The sequence below is a fragment of the Schistocerca piceifrons genome, chromosome 3 (genome assembly GCF_021461385.2).
Source record: "Schistocerca piceifrons isolate TAMUIC-IGC-003096 chromosome 3, iqSchPice1.1, whole genome shotgun sequence".
Lineage (NCBI taxonomy): Eukaryota > Metazoa > Arthropoda > Insecta > Orthoptera > Acrididae > Schistocerca > Schistocerca piceifrons.
The window spans coordinates 891287530-891311769 of NC_060140.1; the positions used below are offsets into that span (position 1 = coordinate 891287530).

The 24240-nt window shown below is 43.8% G+C and overlaps 1 protein-coding gene across 1 annotated transcript in view; it reads right to left on the reverse strand.

Moving 5' to 3' along the window:
- Positions 1 to 498: 498 nt before the first annotated feature.
- The window catches only part of LOC124789526 (orcokinin peptides type A-like), a 417616-nt gene continuing 393874 nt past the window's right edge, over positions 499 to 24240 (reverse strand). Inside the window, exon 4 of the mRNA XM_047256919.1 lies at positions 499 to 942. Coding sequence (XP_047112875.1) covers positions 726 to 942 — 217 coding nt within the window. The 3' untranslated portion in view covers positions 499 to 725. The remainder of the gene's footprint in view (positions 943 to 24240) is intronic.

Below are 24240 nucleotides of genomic sequence, written 5' to 3' on the forward strand. Positions count from 1 at the left end.
ATAATTGTTACGCAGTGAGTATTAAAGGCTGCAGGCTGTAAACTCGTGATAGTGAAATTTACTTTGAATGTTAGCTGTTGTTCTCAGTAATGCGTGGTTTTTAGTAGTTAGAAATTACATCATCTGTAGAAGCAGGTGAACCAGTTGAGATGGACGTAGAAACCTTTAGTCCTCTGGACTTGTCCTTAATCCAGTCTACTTGGACACATTTTCAAAAACATTCCCACAACGTGAGAACTGGTGTATATTTGTTTAGATACTCAATAATAGTTGTACCTGTTGAGAAAAAACACCAGTTTTACGCAGTAGCTGATAGGTGTTGTAAAGGAAGTGGTACAGAAAACATGAAAGTATTATATTGGTTTCGGTGATATTTATTTATCTGACTAGGAGGTATTTCGCAGTACAGGAACTCTGGCCCAGTTGAGTGGTTCAAAATGTGCACCAGCATAAGATGGCCTTTTCTAATGGATGCTTTTATTCGTATACGTTTACAGGTAGGTTGCTTCAGGACATTTAATAATTATACACGAGTATGTACATAATAATTAAAAACACCGACACTTTAATGCTATACTTTTTCTACACAATAGTTTTAAGTAGACGTGAAAATATTCCTGTGACTGAGGGAACAGTACGGCAGAGGAGCGTTGCTTCTACAACATAACACGGAGAGCAGCGAGCGGGTGCGGGTCTGGTGCAGGGTGGTGCGGGGGTGGGGCGCCTCAGTGGTCGCCCTGGTCATAGTGGCGTGCCAGCATCGGCGCGTTCCTCTTCACGAAGCCGCTGAAGCCAGATCGATCGATCTCATCGAAGTTTTTCTTCACGAAACGGTCAAAGCCAGAGCGGTCGATTTCGTCGAAGTTCTTCTTGATGAAGCTGTTGAAGCCGCTCCTGTCGATCTCGTCAAAGTTTCTCTTCTGGCTTCCGAATGTGATGCCACTGGAACACACCAACAAACAAGCTTTAGCTCTCAGAAACGGTTTATTGCTTTGATACAATTTATAGTGACGCAACTGGACTGAGGATTTATTAGTAGGAAAGACCAGACAGGTGCACAGTACTCGGCAGCAGAGTACACAAGACTGATGCCAGTTAAACGCAGACAGTCAGCAGGGGTTCCCCAGGTGGTACCACTGAGCTAATGTAGTGTGTTGTTCCTTGCAGCAACTTATGAGAAAGCTTGGTGATGTGCTCTTTGTAGCTCAGGCTTCCATCTAGAGTTATTCCGAGGTATTTTTGTTCCATCAAATCAACACCATGCCACTGGTTACCCGTACTGAGTCACATCCCTCCACCCCACTTAAGGCGGAAACAAGCTCTACTGAGGGAGGCCAAGAAAATCTCTGCATCACCCTCTCTACCACCGCACCAGGAATTCTGTCATCTGCCACAGCAACGATTGCGATCAATAAGACCATCAAGTGTTACTGCAGGACAACTCATTGATCTAAATGAAAGCTGGAAGCATGAATGGTCAACAAAAGCATTGGGAACAAGAGCCCATCACCTTGATCCCACAAAGAAGCCAAACGGTTTTGACCTACTGAGGAACCTTTGGTGCCGCCTCAACAGGTTAAGGACTGGACATGGTTGTTGTAGGTTCTTCGGGTACAAGTGGGGATGGATCAGTTCACCAATGTGTGAATGTAATCAAGAAGAGCAGACAACTGAACATTTAGTCCAACGCTGTCCACTTCATTGATACCCTGTAATTCTGGATGACTTGTTCACTCTCACACCCAGCTTAATTAACTGGTTGAAAAACACGGACTTTAAGGTTTAATCCTGTCTAATATCATATGTTCCGGGTGACCAAAAAGTCAGTATAAATTTGAAAACTGAATAAATCACGGAATAATGTAGATAGAAAGGTACAAATTGACACACATGCTTGGAATGACATGGAGTTTTATTAGAACCAAAAAAATATAAAAGTTAAAAAATGTCCGACAGATGGCGCTTCATCTGGTCAGAATAGCAATAATTAGCATAACAAAGTAAGACAAAGCAAAGATGATGTTCTTTACAGGAAATGCTCAATATGTCCACCATCATTCCTCAACAATAGCTGTAGTCGAGGAATAATGTTGTGAACAGCACTGAAAAGCATGTCCGGAGTTATGATGAGGCATTGGCGTCGGATGTTGTCTTTCAGCATCCCTAGAGATGTCGGTCGATCACGATACACTTGCGACTTCAGGTAACCCCAAAGCCAATAATCGCACGGACTGAGGTCTGGGGAACTGGGAGGCCAAGCATGACGAAAGTGGCGGGTGAGCACACGATCATCACCATACGTTTTGCTGTCCAGCGCCATCTGTCGGACATTTTGTGAACTTTGTTTTTTTTTGGTTCTAATAAAACCCCATGTCATTCCAAGCATGTGTGTCAATTTTTACCTCTCTATCTACATTATTCCGTGGTTTATTAAGTTTTCAAATTTATACTGACTTTTTGATCACTCGATATATTGTATAAAATCATTTGCCTTATGTCAACTGTATATTGTATAAAATCACCATATGATTAAATAAATAAATAAAATAAATAGTAGGAAAGACGCAGCATATCATCATAGAGGGCAAGTCATCAACAAAAGTAACTGTAGGTGCTTGCCAGGCAAGTGCTTTCGGAACTTTGCTGTTCATGTAGTATATTATTGATCTGGCAGACAATATTAATAATGATCTGAAACTTTTTTGCCGATGATGCAGTTTTTTATGATGAGATACAATGTGACAAATTGCTCAAATATTCAGTCAGATCTTCATACGATTTCAAAACTGTGTAAACAATGACAATTTGTTTTAATTGTTCAGAGATGTGGAAATATGCACTTCTCAATACGATGTAGTATCCAGTGATTAAAATATCAATTAGTCATAAAACAATCAGCTGATTCGCACACCTGCGTGCAACGAACTGTAGGAATCAGAAAGATTACTTAGGCTCAGTCTTACGTTAGGCAATTGACAAACATCGGTTCGTTTGCACGTTATTAGGAAAATGTAGTCTACAAAGGAGGCTGCTTAAAAATCACTTGTTCATCTTCTGTTACTGTTAGAATATTTCTCAAGCCTGTGCAAGTAATAGCGGATAGACTAGTAGGGCATGTTGCAGGTATAAAAAGAAGGGCGGCACGAATGGTCAAACTTTTGTTTAAGTCATTTTAATTCCACATTTTCAAACTTTCAATTTTTGCCCCTCTCTGTTCTTTTGACGTTTTTTATTGTAGTGTCCCTTGCTGTCTGGGTTAGTCGACGCCATCATTCTGCCGACATTTTGCCTGACTAGTATTCCTTCAATGGTCGTTTTATTTTTATTTGACTGAGAGTGTTGGGTCGTCCAATTAACCCCAGTCTGGACTTTATATGAATTGACTGTAAGTACTCTTACCCATTATTTACTAAATCATTTGTGGGATATAGCCAATATTCGTTGTTGTACTTTTCCCCATATACCTATTCAGATGTAAACATTCGGAAGCACTTGTTACAGTAAAGGATATTTAACAACTGTTGCGGTTCTTCGTTCATGAAAATGTATTTCCACAGCTGCTGCTACACTGAGCATGAAGTGTTCTCTCACAGGATGGTGTCACTGAAATGTTGAAGACCTGTACTGGAAAATGCTTGACCATACACTATCTGATCAAAAGTACCCGAACACCAGTATATAATGGTATGATGACGATGAGGTCCCATACTCAGGGAGGAGCGTAGAGGACGATGCGGGAGACCCGTGGGCCGCCTAGGCAAGGTCTTAGCGGAGGTGGTTTCCTATTGCCTTCCTCCGACGGTAATAGGCATGAATGACGATGATGAAGACGACACAACAACACCTAGTCATCTCGAGGCAGGGAAAATCCCTAACCCCGCCGGGAATCGAACCCGGAACCCGAACGCAGGAAGCGAGAACGCTACCGCAAGACCACGAGCTGCGGGTATATAACGGAGAACTGACCACTAAATGTCACGAGAGGCGGGCTAGCCAATTTTACAGGGGAGGGGAGTGAGGGCGGGGGGTGTTGTGTTGTCAGTAGCGAAGCAGTTGCAGCGGAATGGACGTCAGGAGAGCTCAACGACGAAGACTAGTAATTGGATGTGACCTGATTGACAAGTCCATCAGGGACATTTCAACTCTTCCAATGCTATCCAACTCGACTATTGGTGTTGGGCCTGTGAAATGGAAACGCGAAGGAACAGCCACTGATGAACCAAGACCAAGCAGACCGCAAGGTACTGACGGGCAGGCACCGTCGAGCAAATGGTTGTAAAACATAGCACGAAATCAGTGGAACAAACCACTCGTGAGTTCGAAAGCATTGCCAACAGTCCAGCTAGCACATTGATTGTGCGTAGGGAGTTGAAAAGAATGAGGTACAACGGACGAGCGGACCCTCAAGAGTCACACATTTTTGTAGTCAGTGCTAAGCGACGCTTGAAGTAGTGTAATCAGCGACGCTACTGAACAGTGGATGGCTGTGAGTGAATGGTCTGGAGTGATGAACCACGCAATACATCATAGCAGTCCGACGAATGGGATCGGGTTTGTCGACTGCCTGGCGAACATTAATGGGCGTCGTGTGTAATTCCAGTAGTGTAATAGGGAGGAGCTGGTGTTACGGTACGGGTGTGATTTTCATTTTTAGGTTGCCGTCCCCTTAGTGTGCGTAAGAAGACGCTATATGCGGAAGGACACGAACGCATTTTACACCGTTGTGTACTGAGTGCAGTAGATGAACAGTTCGAGGACGAGGATCGTTTTTTTCAGCATGACAATGCTCTCTCTCATAAGGTAGCAATGCAAGGCAGCGGTTTGTGAACATTTCTGAAATGGACTGTCCTGCTCAGAGTCCCGAACCTGAACGCAGTCGAACACCTTTGTGATGAGTTAGAACGTCGACTTCGCTTCAGATCCCAGCCTCCAACATCAATGCGAGTATTAGTACAATCTGGCGTCTGTACAAATTTGGTGCAGTTTTCCGATCCTTGTATGTAAATAATGTAAAATGATTTGCCTGTTTGATGATGCATGGCTATACTAGCGTAAGAATTATCAAATGCATCTCACCGCACAGAACATTTATTAATTTTATGACAAGTTATTTATTACCTTTTAAACAAAAGTATGTTCAAGATTTTTTTGCCTTACTCCGCATCTATGACGAGCGTTCCGCTTTTATTTGTAAATATTTATTCTGTATTCTCATTTTTCTTACATGTTCTGCATCCTGTAGGATCTCCTTACTATGGATGCATTGGAACTAAAATTATTATATATACTAAAAGTATAATATTCATACACACTTCAAAAAAAGTTTTGCATCACACCAGTTGCCAGAACACCTGAAGACAGACGTTGGCTGTGGATATTGTACCACAGACACAGTTCCTTTGACTGTTCAGAGATATCACTGAACCCGCCGAAACATGTAAACAACGATGCATGAGCAGCGCCTATTACACGGAGGGGTTCCGACAGCCGATTAGTTCCAGTAATTCCACCCGGAAGGAGATACACAGCTCTTGTTGTCTTGCAGTTCAATCATGCCTAGGCGGTCAACACCGCGGTCCGATCGCGGCCGCATTGTTACTTTGTGCCAGGAAGGGCTCTCAGCAAGGGGAGCGTCCAGGCGTCCCGGAGTGAACCAAAGCGATGTTGTTCAGACATGGAGGAGATACAGAGAGACAGGAACTGTCGATGACATTCCTCGCTCAGGCCACCCAAGGGCTACTACTGCAGTGGATAAAAGCTACCTACGGATTATGGCTCGGAGGAACACTGACAGCAACGCCACCAAGTTGAATAATGCTTGTCGTGCAGCAACAGGACATCGTGTTACGACTCAATCTGTGCGCACTAGGCTGCATGATGCGCAACTTCACTCCCAAAGTCCATGGCGAGGTCCATCCTTGCAACCACGACACCACACAGTATAGTACAGATGGGCCCAACAACATGCCGAATGGATCCCTCAGGATTAGCATCACGTTCTCTTCACCGATGAGTGTCGTATGTACCTTCAACCAGACAATCGTCGGGGATGTGTGTGGAGGCAACCCGGTCAGGCTGAACGCCTTATGATACACTATCAAGCGAGTGCAGCAAGGTGGAAGTTCCCTGCTGGCTTGGGGTGGCATTATGTGGGGCCGACGTACGCCGCTGGTGGTCATGGAAGACGCCGTAACGGCTGTACGATACATGAATGCCATCCTCCGACCGATAGTGCAACCATGTCGGCAGCATATTGGCGAGGCATTTGTCTTCATGGACGACAATTCGCGCCCCCATCGTGCACGTCTTGTGAATGACTTCCTTCAGGATAACGAACACAGGCATGCATCAATCCAAGATAACGTGCTACTGGGTATTAGATGTATCGGTGTGTACAGCGATCTGGACCACCACCTCTGAAGGTCTCGCTGTATGGTGGTACAACATGCAATGAGCGGTTTTCATGAGCAATAAAAAGGGCGGAACTGATGTTTATGATGACCTCTAATCCAATTTTCTGTACAGGTTCTGGAACTCTCGGAACCGAGGTGATGCAAAATCTTTTTTGATGTGTGTATAATCTAATTTAATCACTAACTTCTCTGGTTTTAGCTCTTTAGGAAGGTTTAGCTATCATTATTTTACAGACACCTTATTAAGAGTGACCCCAGAAGAGTTCATGCTTTGTAAAAGTGTAGGATGGACACACCCTACATTAATGTCCCCGAATAGGTGTCCGGATCCTTTTTATAGCTAGTGTACACCTAGTTATCCCATGAAAGACTATTTACAAAATTTCAAGAACTAGTGTTAAGCGAAAAATCTTGAGATATTTCTCAACATTCTACGTATCACTGATGTGTGGACTGCGAAGAGAAGTTTTAGATTCCGTACCGGATTGGAACAAGAAGAAACCCTAACTTGTGGCACTCTGAAAAGTACTCACTGCCATGCAGTTAGCAGTGGTTTGTTAAGTATCAACTTGGTAGTTACAATCAAAGTTCAGTTACTCGTGGAGGTTCAGTGTGGGCTGTAATTATCGAATGGCAGCGAAACTTGGCAAATATGCTAATGCGTTAATGCGGAATCGATTTACGCCGAAAAAATGAATTCTAATTTTGGCCACCAAGTGCAAATCTGGCGATGTACAGCATCTCGTTGAGGTCTCAGGTGGTCAATTTGAACAAACGCTATAAGCAGCAGTTAGTAATGAAATCAACATTACCACTTTCTCACTTGTTCTACTCTTTCTGCCCACGTCCCAGTCTCGTCCATTACATTACAGGATATGTATACAGGACTTGTCTTAACATTAATTAACATATTTTTGAAGTTTCAGTTATACAACTACTTCTCTAGAAGCCTTCAGCACAAACACTTTTCTATTAGTCTTCCTTGTATCTGCGCCAATTTTTGCACCTGGTGGCCAAAATTGGAATTATTTTTTTTTACATCGTAACGCTTCTGCTTTAATGCATTAGAATATCTATCAAGCTTCGCTGCCGTTTGTTAATTATAGCCCACACTGGACCTGTGTGAGTAGCCACCCAGTTTATACACCTAGATGTAGAACAGATTTGTGGATGAAATTTCCTCGGTTCTAAGATTTTGTAACTTCAGTATAAAATCACTACCTTTCGTGAAGTATGCCCATGCGTTCTACACGAGTGGTCAAAAGTCGTAAGAAAGCACTTAATGTAATGATAATAGCGAGTCGCCCCTCCACTGGTGAAGCCTACGTCGTGCACAAGTTTCTTCTCAGACCTGTTAGAAATGGGTTCCTCACGCCCCACATTCAAAATAGCAGTGATCAGATCGTAGTAGGCTCGTAGTACCACTTCGCACTGTTCTGCTGAGATGGTGTGGTCCCGTTCATCGAACACTTGCAGTTGTCCCATGCGACGGTTTACGCAAGTGGAAACATTTTTCTGACACTGGAAATCCAACCTAACATTCTTTCACCTCGGAATCCCGAATTCTTGTCTAATCGTTGGTATTAACTGACCTGTGTGACTTGCACCGATTATCATCTCTTGTAAGTTTAGTAAGTCGCGACTTACTGATACGTTCAATTAGTTAGTTGCATGTTCCGTAGATCATTTGAACGATTATGTTATCAAAATGATGGGGAGCGAGTCAGTTTACAGGATACGTATACAGGACTTGTCTTTACATTAATGAACATATTTTTGAAGTTTTACTTATACAACTACTTATCTAGAAGCCTTCAGTATAAACACATATCTGTTCAGATATTCCGTGTGCACGTGGATTTTTTTTTCCTTTTTTGTACTAGGCAACGGTATGGAAGTGTGCGGTAGTCCTTGGAAAAAGACGAACTATTTCTCGCGAAACCGTGTATTCGATGAAGACTTTGCGATCATTATCCTGCCAACGAATATCTCACTTACAGATCTAGAGAATAACATGAGAAAGACAATGACGTGTGCGGAGTCATGTAGACAGTCGTTTCTCCTTCATTCAGTACACGAATTGAATAGGATTGGATTGTTTTGAGGAAAGAGACCAAACAGCGAGGTCATCGGTCGCGTCGGTTTAGGGAGGATGGGGAAAGTAGTCGGCCGTGCCCTTTCGAAGGAACTATCCCGGCATTTGCCTGGAGCGATTTAGGGAAATCAAGGAAAACCTAAATCAGGATGACCGGACGCGGGATTGAACCGTCGTCCACCGGAATGCGAGTCCAGCGTGCTAACCACTGCGCCACCTCGCTCGGTAATTGAATAGGAAAGTAACTCGATAGCTGTGGCACGATGGTCGTTCCGCCAAGCACTGTAAGAAGTGGCTCGCGGAGGACAGGGTGTTTGTTTTAACTGGTGACAACGTAAGCATCTCGAAAACGACGCTTCGTACGAAAAAAAAAAGTTCTAGGCGAACAGTTGACAACACTAAAGAGGACATCCGTCTGTGCTACAGCTGGCCACCACCTAACCATCCCTCCTGCGTGGATGGGGTCATCTTTGTATTTTCAAATGGGAACTCCATTTTTATTGCACATTCGGATTCTACTCCAAAAAATACGAACTATTTACTCAAACTATTTTCCATTCGTGGTAGATGGCAATATAAGCGAGAAGCGAGAAGTAACAAGTGTACCTGCTTTTGCAATTACGAACCGACGCATTTGATTCTGAATTTCATTTAAATCTGTCATTGTGAAGCTTTGTGTTGCAACGGTTGATATTGATGTTCAAATGTTGCTAGAGTGTTGCAAATGTATTATTATTTATTTATTTATTTAGCGTGTGGCATTACATATGAACAGCGACTAGCAATTGTGGATTACATAGTTTTACAAAATTTTACAAAAATATATTAATTTCATAATTTATAATTTAAAAAATAAGTATATAAATTAATGTCTAATTTGTTGACCCATCCAAGGGCTGCCTCAGTCACTTCAAAGTAAACTTCCAAGTTCCCATGGTAGGCTCTTCTGCTACAGCTTGTCACAGTGTGACGGATCGTCTAGTGTTCGTTTCCACGGCCACACTGAGAGGATGAAGCCCTTCCCCATCGGTAGAGGTTTCCAGCACAGATGCCGTGGCCTGTACGGATCCGATTAATTGTTTTCCAGGCACGTCGCGTTAGTTCCATACCGGCTGGTCTTCTGTCAGGTCTGTGGAGGGTCTGATGTTCCTCATGAGCAATAGTGATTTCTGTCCACTTTTTGTTGATACTGAAAGTAGCTGCCTGTAGCGATTCTGCCAGTAGGACAGATGGCTGCCTAGATTTTAATCGGTTCATTCAGAGTGCATTGGAAACTCGAGGATTTTAAGTAATTTTTGGTATTCCTTGAGGAGGGCATTCTGTTTTCGGAGGTCTGGTGACGCAATGTTGCTTAGAGGTGGTAACCAATATACAGGAGTAGATTTGATGCAGCCTGTTATTGTTCTCATTGCTGCATTTAGCTCCACGTCAATTTTCATCTACATACATACTCCGCAATCCACCATACGGTGCGTGGCGGAGGGTACCTCGTACCACAACTAGCATCTTATCTCTCTGTTACACTCCCAAACAGAACGAGGGAAAAATGACCGCCTATATGCCTCTGTACGAGCCCCAATCTCTCTTATCTTATCTTGGTGGTCTTTCCGCGAAATGTAAGTTGGCGGCAGTAAAATTGTACTGTAGTCAGCCTCAAATGCTGGTTCTCTAAATTTCCTCAGTAGCGATTCACGAAAAGAACGCCTCCTTTCCTCTAGAGACTCCCACCCGAGTTTCTGAAGCATTTCCGTAACACTCGCGTGATGATCAAACTTACCAGTAACAAATCTAGCAGCCCGCCTCTGAATTGCTTCTATGTCCTCCCTCAATCCGATCTCATAGGGATCCCAAACGCTTGAGCAGTACTCAAGAATAGGTCGTATTAGTGTTTTATAAGCGGTCTCCTTTACAGATGAACCACATCTTCCCAAAATTCTACCAATGAACCGAAGACGACTATCTGCCTTCCCCACAACTGCCATTACATGCTTGTCCCACTCCATATCGCTCTGCAATGTTACGCCCAAATATGTAATCGGCGTGACTGTGTCAAGCGGGCCGGCCGAAGTGGCCGTGCGGTTAAAGGCGGTGCAGTCTGGAACCGCAAGACCGCTACGGTCGCGGGTTCGAATCCTGCCTCGGGCATGGATGTTTGTGATGTCCTTAGGTTAGTTAGGTTTAACTAGTTCTAAGTTCTAGGGGACTAATGACCTCAGCAGTTGAGTCCCATAGTGCTCAGAGCCATTTGAACCATTTTTTGTGTCATGCACTACACTACTAATGGAGAATTAAAACATTACGGGATTCTTTTTCCTATTCATCTGCATTAATTTACATTTATCTATATTTAGAGTTAGCTGCCATTCATTACACCAATCACAAATCCTGTCCAAGTCATCTTGTACCCTCCTACAGTCACTCAACGACGACACCTTCCCGTACACTACAGCATCATCAGCAAACAGCCGCACGTTGCTATCCACCCTATCCAAAAGATCATTTATGTAGATAGAAAACAATAGCGGACCTACCACAGTTCCCTGGGGCACTCCAGATGATACACTCACCTCCGATGAACACTCACCATCGAGGACAACGTACTGGGTTCTATTACTTAAGAAGTCTTCGAGCCACTCACATACTTGGGAACCAATCCCATATGCTCGTACCTTAGTTAGGAGTCTGCAGTGGGGCACCGAGTCAAACGCTTTCCGGAAGTCAAGGAATATGGCATCCGTCTGATACCCTTTATCCATGGTTCGCAAGATATCATGTGAAAAAAGAGCGAGTTGCGTTTCGCAGGAGCGATGCTTTCTAAAGCCGTGCTGATGCATGGACAGCAACTTCTCTGTCTCAAGGAAATTCATTATATTCGAACTGAGAATATGTTCGAGAATCCTGCAACAGACCGATGTTAAGGATACTGGTCTGTAATTTTGAGGATCCGCTCTTCTACCCAATTTTTCTCACATGTGTGCTATTGAGCCACACTGGGGCATAGTATTCAGCAACAGAACAGACCAGCCCTAAGGCAGCCCATTGCAGTGTCGTAGCTCTTGCGCCCCATGAGGTAACACTCAGCTGTTGCAAATAATATGGCTGTACATTTCTGGAAAATAAGCTGCTTGTATGGTAAAGTAGTTTTCTGTTGCCACAGGGTTGATTGCTGTGAGTCCCCAAGCCATCGGTATGGTTGATTTAGATGGCCGTCCTCGAACCCCGCCAATCAGGGCGACTGATTTCGATGTATGTTTACATGTAACCACCGTAATTCTCGCGCTGGCCGCTACGCGGCTACTGGCGGAATAGAAACTGCAACAGCTCTGATAAGGTAAGATATCCGTGAAGTGATAGTGGCAGTCACACCTGCCATGGATACTCCCAATGGTCAGAGGCAAGGCGACTCACCGAAATCAACCACCCCGATGGCAACAAAGAAATATTATATCCACGGTGTTGTTCCTGGATCACGCTAAACGTGGTTTCTAACCAGTCATTGAAACAGTTGAAGATATTGTACTATTCGATCAAATTTGCAACATGAAAGTAACGTTCGAATATAAATATCAACCGTCAGAACACGAAGGTTTACATTTACACTGTACATGAAACGTAGAATCAAATGTGTCGGTTCTTTACTGCAAAAGCAGGTACACTCAATTTTTTTTGTAGAAATAGTAAACTGCCAATCAATTGCAAACTAGAAGGATTATGAAAACGCCTTTACCATGGTTTCAACGCTTTGTACGAATGGAAAACAATGGTTTCCCACTTGAAAATAATAAAGCTGACCCCGCCCACGGAAGAGGGTTGGATATTAGGTGGCCAGTTGTTGCACGCATGTGTACCCTTTACTAATCTTAACCTTTCACCTAGAACATTTTTTTCGTATGATGAACCGTTTTCGAGATATTTAGTTGTCTAAAGTTAAAAGAAACACGCTATATATATGTAAGTGCAAGTGTATATGCAGAACCCCAATCAAAGCCTCTCTTGAAGGAAAATAAACCATTCTGGATGTCACAGGATCGGTGCTTCCGGAAACCATGATGGCACGTTGGAGTTCGTTCGCCAGAAAAGCCATAATATGTGTGGTGTGCGTACTGTAAGACCTTCGGTACACACACCATGAGATTATTTGACTTGTCGCTCTAACGAAGTAGGCGAGTGTCAGCAATATGTCTCGTGGTCTTATCGTGGCGTGTTTATCTTCTGCCGTTAGGTCAGACGATAGAAATGCCACTTGCATGCTTAGAGTAGCAGATTGACGGTGACCAACTTTAAACAGAATTTGATTAATTTTCACACATATTTATTAAAATAATAAAAAAAACATAGATATTACGTAACTTGATTCCGGATGCTGTTTACAGTTGACAGTCTGAAGTTCCTTTGGTCTTGGTACGTTAATCTTATTCTCACATATCTCTGATACTTGACAAAGTGTCTATACATTTCTCTTCATGGCTATGTACAGGAATATGATAATCTTATTAGGCGCAGACTGAAACTTGACTATAGACTGGTACAGACATATGCAGACTAATGCAGACTGACTAATCAGAGGTCTGTACACTCATTATAATACCTCACGCATTCAGGTATCACTGCGTGAGTATGATCTGCGAGGAGAAAAGGTTGTACGTTAGCAGCAATCTCATTGGCTGCGTTACATATTAATAGGCGGATCGGCGGAAGCAGAATTTGGTCCGTCTCTAAGACAGCGCCATCTCGTAGTGCGGAGACGGACGAGCGCTGCGCCTGCGCTGTTGTGCTTAGCAGGGCGCGCTCTAGTGGGAAAGTTGTGTACGTGCTGACTACGCGGAACTATGTACACAACAGTATGTGAATGTAATAAGTGGTGCAGTACTTGTAGAAGAAAAAGGAGTCGATGAAACATGTCTACTGTGCTGGGCGTCGATCATTTTCTCGTCGTTGCGACGGTCGAATGTGCTAAATGGTGTTTTATTTATTCTAGTTTTTATTTTTTTCTGGTGAAGGAGTTTCAGGAGACAGAATTTAGTATTTCCGCCTTTATTTTATCATTTTCCTTTTCGATGCTATCATGGCCAACGCCCAGTGACATTATTTTATTGACTGATTCACTCCAGTTCAAAGAATTTCTTAAATTTATAGATAACTCCACGTTATAAGTATTTACGTTTAAATCTCGTTACTGTTTCCTTCATTGAAGATGTCTTTTCTGGACTGAACAGAGCAGAATTGTTTCAGGATTAAATTAAATAGATTCCACTCCCAGTTCCCAATCAAGATTTTAGGGTGACTCCCTTTGGCTGTTACACAAATGCCGGAATCAGATAATTTCCTCCTAAATAATGTCAAACGGGAGGTTCTGGCCCTTCTTTCAGCTCTCGGGGCCATAGCTGAATTTGGTTTTAGAGTTCTGTGATGGCCTGTCACGCTTGACTGATTAAAAACTGCGAAAAAATTAAAGAACTTAACATACGAATGCTTAATCTCTCGGCGATGAATAAAAAATCTTCATAGGCTTCCAACGGCGTCATGTGGTTAAAATCCCACGAGCTTTTGACCGACTACTCCTCGGTCCTTGTGACTTCTAGGAAAGTGAATATCCTGTCATCTAGCGAGGGACTGACCACCAGTGACGTCACACTGCACATGGCTATATAAGAGGGGGGAGGGGGGGGGGCGGCATCGACAACGCTGTCCCGAATCGTACTATTCCTTAAACCCAACAAACTCGCCCATGACGCCTGCTCCCAACAACCCATCAACCCCGCATCGGTGTTTAGCAAGATCTTCGAATCGATCCACTTCCAACTCACCTAAGCCAACACCTATACCTTACTATTAACCACTGTGGCTTCCATCCCCAATCATCCTTCGTTTGCCAACTCTTATAACTAACTCATATTCTGTCAGCTTAATAACCGAAAATCTGCCTTTTTTTGTATCTCTTGTATTCAAATAATTTATGATAAAGTATGACATTCCGGTCTCCAGTTCAAACGCCAGACCAATCCACACCCAATGAATTATATGCACGTTGTTGTCTCTTTTCTATCCAATTATCCGTCGTTTATCATAATAAACACCAATTGCCATAGCTTCCATCCTTATACAAGAGTGCCCCAAATCTCGTCCGTCCATTCCTTTTACGCTGCTGACATGCACAAGCCACCCCACTCTGTCCGTCTCCAATGTGCTGATGTTTGGTTTGTGGGGCGCGCAACTGCGCCGTCATCAGCGCCCGTACAAAGTCCCAACTTTTTCCCACTGCAATTTTTTTACGCCCTCCAATCCAGCCACTGTCACGAATGATGATGATGAAATGATGAGGACAACACAAATGCCCAGCCCCCTGGCAGAAAAAAATCCCCAATCCAGCCGGGAATCGAACCCGGGACCCCGTGATCCAGGAGTAGCAACGCTAGCCACTAGACCATGAGCTGCGGACCCAATATGTTGATGACGATCGTCCCCCCCTCCCACCCTCCTTCGTAGCTCTCCAACCAGAAATTCCAATAGTCTTTTCAGCGCCATCACTTCATACCCTGTCCGCAGCTCGTGCTCTTGCGGTAGCGTTCTCGCTTCCAGCGCACGGAGTCCCGGGTTCGATTCCCGGCGGCGTCAGGGATTTTCTCTGCCTCGTGATGACTGGGTGTTGTGTGTCTTTCATCATCATTGACTCGCAAGTCGCCGAAGTGGCGTCAGCTAAAAATGACTTGCAATTTCGGCGGCCGAACACCCCGCATGGGGTCTCCCGGCCAACAATGCCGTACAATTTTTGATTTCACTTCATATCCTGGTGCTACCAGTCATTCCATTATGTAAAGTCATCCGAAACCAAGCAATAATTATAGGACGAACTACTCACTGCTTGTAGCACCGTAACTTTTCGCCAATCATGTATGATCGTCCTGTCCAGCTACCTAATGCACCAAAATGTCTCAGACTACCCCTTGACCATAAACTAACACGGAAACTTATCTATTAACAACCCAACACAAATCCGACATTGCAGAGCCAGCGTTCTTAAGATGTACGATGCAATGTTCTTCCGAACATGGATGCACGTTCAAAAAAACAGGCACCTAGTCGACTACAGCCATTATGAAATACACGAAATGTATTCACAGTTGCGAATATGGACAACCATCAGGTGCATTATGGAATGACGATGCACATTTGTGCCGGATCGGGAAGCGAACCCAGATTTCCCGGTGATCGCAAGCGCCTTCATGTCCGAAGGAACCTTGCGTCATAATACGGAATAATACAGGCACTACTCTGAGCAAGCGACTTTCAAGTAAAATATCTTCCCTGCACCGGGGTATACATAATGGATGTACGAGTACAGGTTGTAGAGACATGGTTGTCGACATATGGAAGTTTGCGTCTGCCCGTGTGTCGTGCTCAGGTAGCCAAATGGTTAGGCAACCGCTCGCGATAAGAAGGAAACCCTGCTCGAGGCCGGTCCCACAAAAATTGTCAGTGTCGTAATTCCGTAATACAGCTGTTGGTTGACCACATTCGCAACTGTGAATACATTTCTTGTACCCAACAGGTACACTACAACAGAATATAACCACTAATCTGCTAACTGGCCGAAATGAGGATTTCAACCTACCGCAGGTCTGTACACCTATATAACCTCGATTCCTTCACTCGTCTGCTATGCCGTTATAATCCTGATATCTGCTTCACCAAAGTTCTATAACTCTCTCCAAATGTGTGAATGTCACGCACTCCCCCCTTTGCATTGTATTGTATGTTAACTGGGGACCTAGAAACGAGGCTCCATCCCCGCCGCAGCCACAGTGGTCCACAACCCCACGACGACTACCGCAGTCCACTTCACCCCTCCGCCGCCCCACACCGAACTCAGTGTTATTGTGCGGTTCGGCACCCGATGGACACCCCCCCCCCCCCCCCCCCCCCCCAACACCCAGGGAACGTCTCACACCAGACGAGTGTAGCCCCTATGTTTGCACGATAAATGGTGGTGTACGCGTACGTGGAGAACTTGTTTGCGCAGCAATCGCCGACATAGTGTAGTTAAGGCGGAATAAAGAGAACCAGCCCGTATTCGCCGAGGCAGATGGAAAACCGCCTAAAAACCATCCACAGACTGGCCGGTTCACCGGACCTCGACACAAATTCGCCGGGTGGATTCGTGCCGGGGACCAGGCGCTCCTTCCCACTCCGGAAAGCCGTGCATTAGACCGCTCGGCTAACCGGGAGAGCCACTCCCCCCTTGGTTTCCTATCTGTTTACTCGCCCCTGCAAGAATACTTTACTAGCTCATCACTTTTCTTTCCTGTTCGCAAACATTTTGCATATGTAGGGTACACAACCCGCAAACTCGACCCCAGTAACTACATTTTTCCGTTTAATTTCCCATCTTGGTATCCTGCTGCGCCCATACCGACATATTTCACCAACCTCACACCAGCACATTCCCCATGCCAGTTTCACATCCCGGAGCATGAAATCCGCTCTATTATGTAGTCTTTCTACCACCCGTAACCAATAGTTTCCGCTATCAGCTCAATTCAAGTTCCACACCATACTTCTCTACTTCCGGCGCAGATCCTTCCGGTTTCAGTGCCGTAAAGAGCTCCGTCAGTTTTTTCGCAATCTCCCTCTCTCTCCTTTTTTGTAAAAAAAAGAAACATCAGTGTGAAATTATTTTAATAATCTTTAAAAATTGTAAATATTTTATCTTTTTTGTGGTTCAAATCTATTTGTTTCTCTATAAACACTTATGTCTGAAGAGCTGCATGTTGTACTGGTGTCGCCACAGACGAAGGAATGAAAAGAAAATAAAGGGAAAGAAAGGCAACAAGGCACTCAATTAGTACTTGACAACTGCCCAGGATTACTCAGTAAAAAAACCTGTAGGATTTTAGCCACTTGATACGGCTGTACGGCCGAGAAGATTTTATTAAAATCAGCTTAAATTTGAAATGAAAAATCGATCTTACAGTTATTTTATCTATAGTTCTTAGTACTTACAGTTTATAATTTTCTAACTACTGAATTCAAAAAGTTCATACAGAGACTGTTTCCGCCATTTATTACTAAGAGTATTTTGTCTTGCGTGGGTGTGCTCTTTATCGGCACGACTGCTAAAAATTCCCAGCTTCAGACACTCGGTGTTTCACCACTTCTTTTTTTTCCAAAGCCGCTTTGAAAACACCAAGTGACGTTCCCCGCAGGTGTAAACGAAAAACGCGCAGACAAGTAACTGCAACTGTGTACACACCGCTATGTTCATTCCATCTAAAGCGCGTCCCCGAAAATTCTACAGGGGTAGCAAGCGGCAAATTCCCTCTGTGCAAGGACGTGTTGCTCTCCTACACAACGGCAACAATACGAACTGTGTATCCGAGAGTAGGCTGCGTCAGCGTTTCGTGGCTGTAGCTTTGTCCCTTTTCAAACCGTCACCTTTTTTCGGCGGTTGTGTTTGAAGATACTGCCGCCCAGAGCAATGTACGATGCCGCACTACCGTTACCCCCTGAATATATTGCAGACAAAGGGGACCGTTTGTAGCTCTCTCGAATACTAGACTAATTATTATTTTTCTCCCATATCATGAGTACGTACCTTATTGTATAGATGTCATCATTAATGAGCTGACAAAAGCAATCTATCTCATTATACAGATACTACTGGGCATGTAAAAATTAGATCGTGCGCGTTCATTAAGAATATTTAAAACGGACAGCGACCGCAATGGAAACTGATTGCTTGTGGCCTCCCTATCGGTGAATCCATCACGTAATTTCCGAGAGATCAGACAACATGCTCAAAAGTCAACGGTAATCGTGAAATGCCATTATGCACCGTTAGTTTCATCATTAATTAGCTCCCAGACTCTCCATTGGTATTTGCTAGTGATAGCAGTATACTTTCTGCATATCAAGAGGTGTTCTAACCTATTGCATAGTAGAGCAGCAGCAAAGATCGAGGCTGCGTCTTTCAATGGGCAGATTACACTGATGGTGGACTTTAGACAAGTATCAGAACACTCACGAATCGCATAACAAGTTGGGGCACTCTTATAGAATACCTATGAATATCTTTTGAATACAACGGTAAGTACAAGTCTTATGTTATTAGTTGTTCTTCAAGTTTAGACCTCTGTCGAATGGCTTCTGTTTCTTGAATCACAAATGTAGGAGCCTATGAGAGAAAATTTCACAACTTTCTATAATGGCTATGGCAAAAACATGAAATGCGTCCTTCTTGTTTTAAATACGACAAAGGAGCGGCTTAAAGAACCGTAACTGACTGGCCCGACGAAAGGAGAATTAATGAAATTCGTCAATTCAGAATGGTTCGAATGGCTCTAAGTACTTTGGGATTTAACATCTGAGGTCATCAGTTCCATAGACTTAGAACTACTTAAACCTAACTAACCTAAGGACATCACACACATCCATGCTCGTGGCAGGATTCGAAGCTGCTGCCGTAGCAGCAGCGCGGCTCCAGACTGAAGCGCCTAGAATCGCTCGGTCACAGCGGCATGCGTCAATTCAGAGATCTAACGTAAAGCAAGATTAGATCGTCAACAAGAAGAACAGTCATACCCAAAACGACCACCGAACTGGGTGGCAAAAGAAATGATAGAAATTGCAGACATTTACCGCAACTTATCCATCCTTGAAAACTGGAGCATTTGATAGCGGCAACGTTGGACTTGAGTCACATCTTCCCAAGTATAGCCCTGCAAATCCAATTTCCGTGGATCCCATCTCGGCCAGCTCTATAATTTAAAACTCGACTTCGTTTGCTTTTAAAAATGAAATGAAAGTGGAAGACGGTGTTGTTATAGTAATCCCTTCACATTTGGTTACGGGTTATCTTAGAAATTGAGACTGGAAGAAGAGATTTTAGTCGACGTTGAATGTAACCCAAATGAATGGGAAGAATATCGCTTTAGCATTATTCTATGATTCCTTTCTACATCTACGTCTATGTGATTAATCTGAAACCCCGCACTGAAGTGCATGCCAGAGGTTTCACAGAATCACTTTCACACTATTTCTTGTCCGTTCCACTGTCGAATAGCATATGGGAAAAATGAGCATCTAAATCGTTTCGTGACAGGTCTGGTTTCTCTTGTGTTATTACAGTAGTCATTTCTTTCTACGTAGATAGTAGTCGACAAAATATTTTCGCACTCAGAGGGAAAAGATGGTGATTGAAATTACGTGAAAGATCTTGCCATAGCGAAAAACGCTTGTATTTTAATTACACTGCTTTCCAGTTGCTAAGGACAATTGCCAGTTGCTAAGGAAGGACCGACAATTCGAAGGAATGCCCGACCAGTGATAGTAAAAGCAAACGTGGAGGGTGGGACTCGTTAACTGCACAAACACCCTGTATGCGTTCGACACTTGGTTCAAATGGCTCTGAGCACTATGGGATTTAACATCTGAGGTCATCTGTCCCCTAGAACTTAGAACTACTTAAACCTAGCTAATCTAAGGACATCACACACATCCATGCCCGAGGCAGGATTCGAACCTGCGACCGTAACGGTCTCGCGGTTCCAGACTGAAGCGCCTAGAACCGCTCGGCCACACTGGTCGGCATTCGTCACTTGATCGAGTACGGCGTTTGACGAAGATGGTTGTGCAACCAATTAGTGCAACGTTTCGTGTGGTACGATAACATGTCTGCAAGACATCCGTTGAGTGCTTACGATCGTGGACGAGCGTTTGGACGGCTCGAAGCCGATCAAAGTGCCAATACTGTGCCTACAGTAATGAGTGAGACCAAAAGTGTCACCTCACGACTAAAAAATGCCGCTCAAAGTGGAATTGATACGCGAGAGCATGCCGATAGTCGTACAAGGAACTCATGAGAATCGATTACATTCCTAGTGGCGAAAAGAAACACACATCTCACGGCTAAGTAGACTATGCAACCGCTAAAGGTATACGGGTCTCTGCTAGAACAGGAGATGGCCTACAACGGTTCCTTGACTTCCCGCTAGTTACTACGAAATGTGAGCGTTCTGACAGAATATCACGAATCCACTCGCAGAGCTGAGGCAATACTCCAAAGGAAAGCTTTATGATTAGACGCCGGTTGTGCGGTTCTGTGTCATAAGCCTTCTGGAAAACCAAGAAATTTAATCAATTTGAGATCTCCTATCGATCGCACTTGTTACTTCGTGCAAACAAAGAGCCAGTCATGTTTAAAAGACCGATATTTTCTTTGCCCGTACTGATTGTGTCACCTGATAGTTTTCTTTCAGATTTCACAATGTTAGAACGCAGCGTATGTTCAAAAATTTGAGATTTCATAATGTTCGAACACAGTGCATGATCAAAAATTCAACTGAAGATGGAATTCAACGGGTTACTTCTGATTCATTTCTTGTGCTTTGGTGTGACCTGTGCAATTTTGCAATCTTCTGGTACGTATCTTCCGTCGAGTAAGAGGTTATATATGACTGCTAAAAATGGAGCTATTTAATCAGAAGAATGTGAAGCAAACTTAAATGGTATACGGTCTGGACCGGAAGTTTGGCCTTTACTGAGTGCCTTAAGTTGCTTCGCTACACCGAGGGTATCTACTTCAAAAATACCCAAGTTGAGAGCTGTTTATGATTTCATTATTTGAATTTTTGAATGTTTGCTGCCTAATTCGGAAAACAGAGTTTAGCAATTCCACTTCAGTGCCATTGTCGTCGGTAACATTACCTTTGCTGTCGCGCAGCAAAAATACTAAATGTGTCTTGCCAGATTTCGAAACAGAATTTCGTTGAGGAAAGCATTAAAGGCACTTCGAACTGAAATCCTCGCTAAATTCGAACTTCTGTCTCGCCTGGTTTACAGTCCAACACCGTGACCACTTACCCACGACGCCGAAGTCATTCAAGATCTCTCAATATTGCACTTGTTAAGCTCGGACCGTTGTTTGTTTCAATTTTCTTTTCTTTCACAGTTCAGTACAACTTCTTCCTGTTTTCATGCTTGAGCAGTGTTCAGTTTTTGACGGACTATTTTACCACTAAATATGAGCGGGTTGCGACGGGGAGTTTCCCTTGTTAGCATTCTCCGGGCTCTACAGAGAGTGGCATAAATATCACCAATCACTTAACTCGGTGTTTAATATTCGTGGAATATGTCGTGCACTATTCGAATAGCAACATGAGTACAAAATTTCCCGTATTAAATGTATTATATACTCCGTAATTCCTTGTTAGACCACCAGAAGAACTGTATCAATGAATTTATGTTCCGCTCTTCTGGCGAAAAATAATATTTTAGTTCTATTTAAAAAAGCAAAGTCAATACTTCCATTCTGGTATTTATGAAGTTGTGAGTATTCTTGGTCTTACTTGCATGAGCTCCAGTCACTGGCCATTACTCATCTAGGTGAAAAGAGATTCCAGATATCTTTTATGGGGTTACGTACGTACAACCTTTGCTGAAAACAATTCCAGAACTCAAAATACACATTTGTAATGCGCTAGCATGTGTGACTCCATATATACATATATGCGAAACGCATTATACAAAGGGCGTTTGAAAAGTCCGTGCAAAAATAAAAACTACTTGCGTGTTTGGGGTAAACCTTTTTTATTTCTCGACATAGTTTCCTTTTAGACTTATATACTTTGTTCAACGCTGATATAATTTGTTGATCCCTTCCGAATAATAGGAATTGTCCAATTCTGTTGGTGCAATCACCTCCTCGTTTGAATAAAATCTTTGTCCCGCCAGCCATTTCTTCAAATTGGGGAACAAATATTAGTCTGAGGGAGCCAAGTCTGGAGAATAGGGGGATGTGAAACAAGTTGGAAACCTATTTCCAATAATTTTGCGACCACAACTGCTGAGGTGTGTACTGGCGCATTGTCGTGATGGAAAAGGACTTTTCTACCGTCCAATCGCCGGCGTTTTTCTTGCAGCTCGGTTTTCAAACGGTCCAATAACGGTGAATAATATGCATCTATAATAGTTTTACTCTTTTCCAGATAGTCCATGAGGATTATTCCTTGCAAATCCCTAAAGACAGTCGCCATAACCTTTCTGGCCGAAGGAATAGTCTTCACCTTTTTTGGTGCACATTCCCCCCTGGTAACCCATTGTTTAGATTGTTGTTTGTTCTCTGGAGTATAGTAATGTATCCATGTTTCATCCACAGTGACGAAACGATGCTTAAAGTCCTGCGGATTCTTCCAGAACAGCTGCAAACCATCCTTGCAACACTTCACACGATGCCGTTTTTGGTCAAGCGCGAGCAATCGCGGGACCCATCTTGCGGATAGCTTTCTCATGTCCAAATGTTTATGCAAAATATTATGTACCCGTTCATTAGAGATGCCCACAGCACTAGCAATCTCACGCACCTTAACTCTTCTGTCACCCATCAGCATATCATGGATTTTATCAATAATTTCTGGAGTCGTAACCTCCACAGGGCGTCCAGAACGGCCAGCATCACTTGTGCCCATATGGCCACTCCGAAACTTTTGAAACCACTTAAAAACTATTCTGATCGAAGGTGCAGAGTCACCGTAAGGCTTATCTAGCTTCTCTTTAGTCTCCTGAGGCGTTTTGCCTTTCATGAAGTAGTGTTTAATCACCACACGAAATTCTTTTTCGTCCAGTTTTTGACAATCACTCGACTTCCTTGATTCACACGAATGCCAAACACAAAGAACTAGACCAATATGGCTTAAACTTGGTGTGCATTATTTCCAAAGATGCTACTAGCTAAACATGACCTCGATACGCGCCGGTTGTGAAATCTCTCTGACTTTGCGCGGACTTTTCAAACGCCCCTCGTAGCTTAGATGTCGTCCTTGTGACCAAGGGGAGTAATATGGAACACCTATTAGTCTGTAAAATGTTTCTGGATCTTTCTTTTACATTCTCTGTAATACTTATCGATGAATTGCTATGTGTTAAGTAATTACAGCCGTCTATAATCGCCATGTTATGTTGCAAGCAGCAGCAGCCCTGTAACACACTCTTGGGGAAAGGGGGCAGTTACGTCCGCATCTGTCGATTTCACCCTATTAAGAACATCGTGTTAAGTTCTATTTACTAGAAAATCCTGAACGCAAAAAACAGACCTAATTATTCCGTATAGTTGTATTTTGTCCAACGCTTCTCATTATTTTCTCCAGACGCAATACTCTACAAGGAAATGTGACTGAATTTTTCTTAAGTCGTGTCAAGAGATATTAACGCCCTGTGCGTGCAGACGGCACTGACTCACGTGGACCCGACGCTCCCCTTTGCAGACGCGGATGCGGATGTGACGTCAGCGTCCATCCCCCACAGTTGACAGAGGCGGCGCGGATTTTTTTTCCTGCGACAGGTGTGCGGTGCCCCCGCGAGCCGCGTCTAATGTGATTACTGCGGCTGGCTTCCACTCGCGTAATCAAACACATGGCGTCGCAGCCTCCACACGCCGAGCGAAACCTCGATGGTTCGTGTGACGCGTGTTCGGGAGATTAGGAGGCGCAGGCGCGCACTGCCAACGCGTGTCCCACGGACCCCTAAATGGCGGGAAACGCGCTTGTTTCAGGAAACGTGCCTTCGGTTCCACGTCTGTGGCAAGGGTCCAGCTCACTCGCTTCCCACCCAAGGTAGGCACGACGAAGGCATTAGGGCAATGACGCGCAACACCGACTCTAGACTAGATAATACACTGCGTTCGGCGAGGAAGAGAGTCTTCAAATATCTGCAAGTATGCCATATCGAGAGAAAGCTATT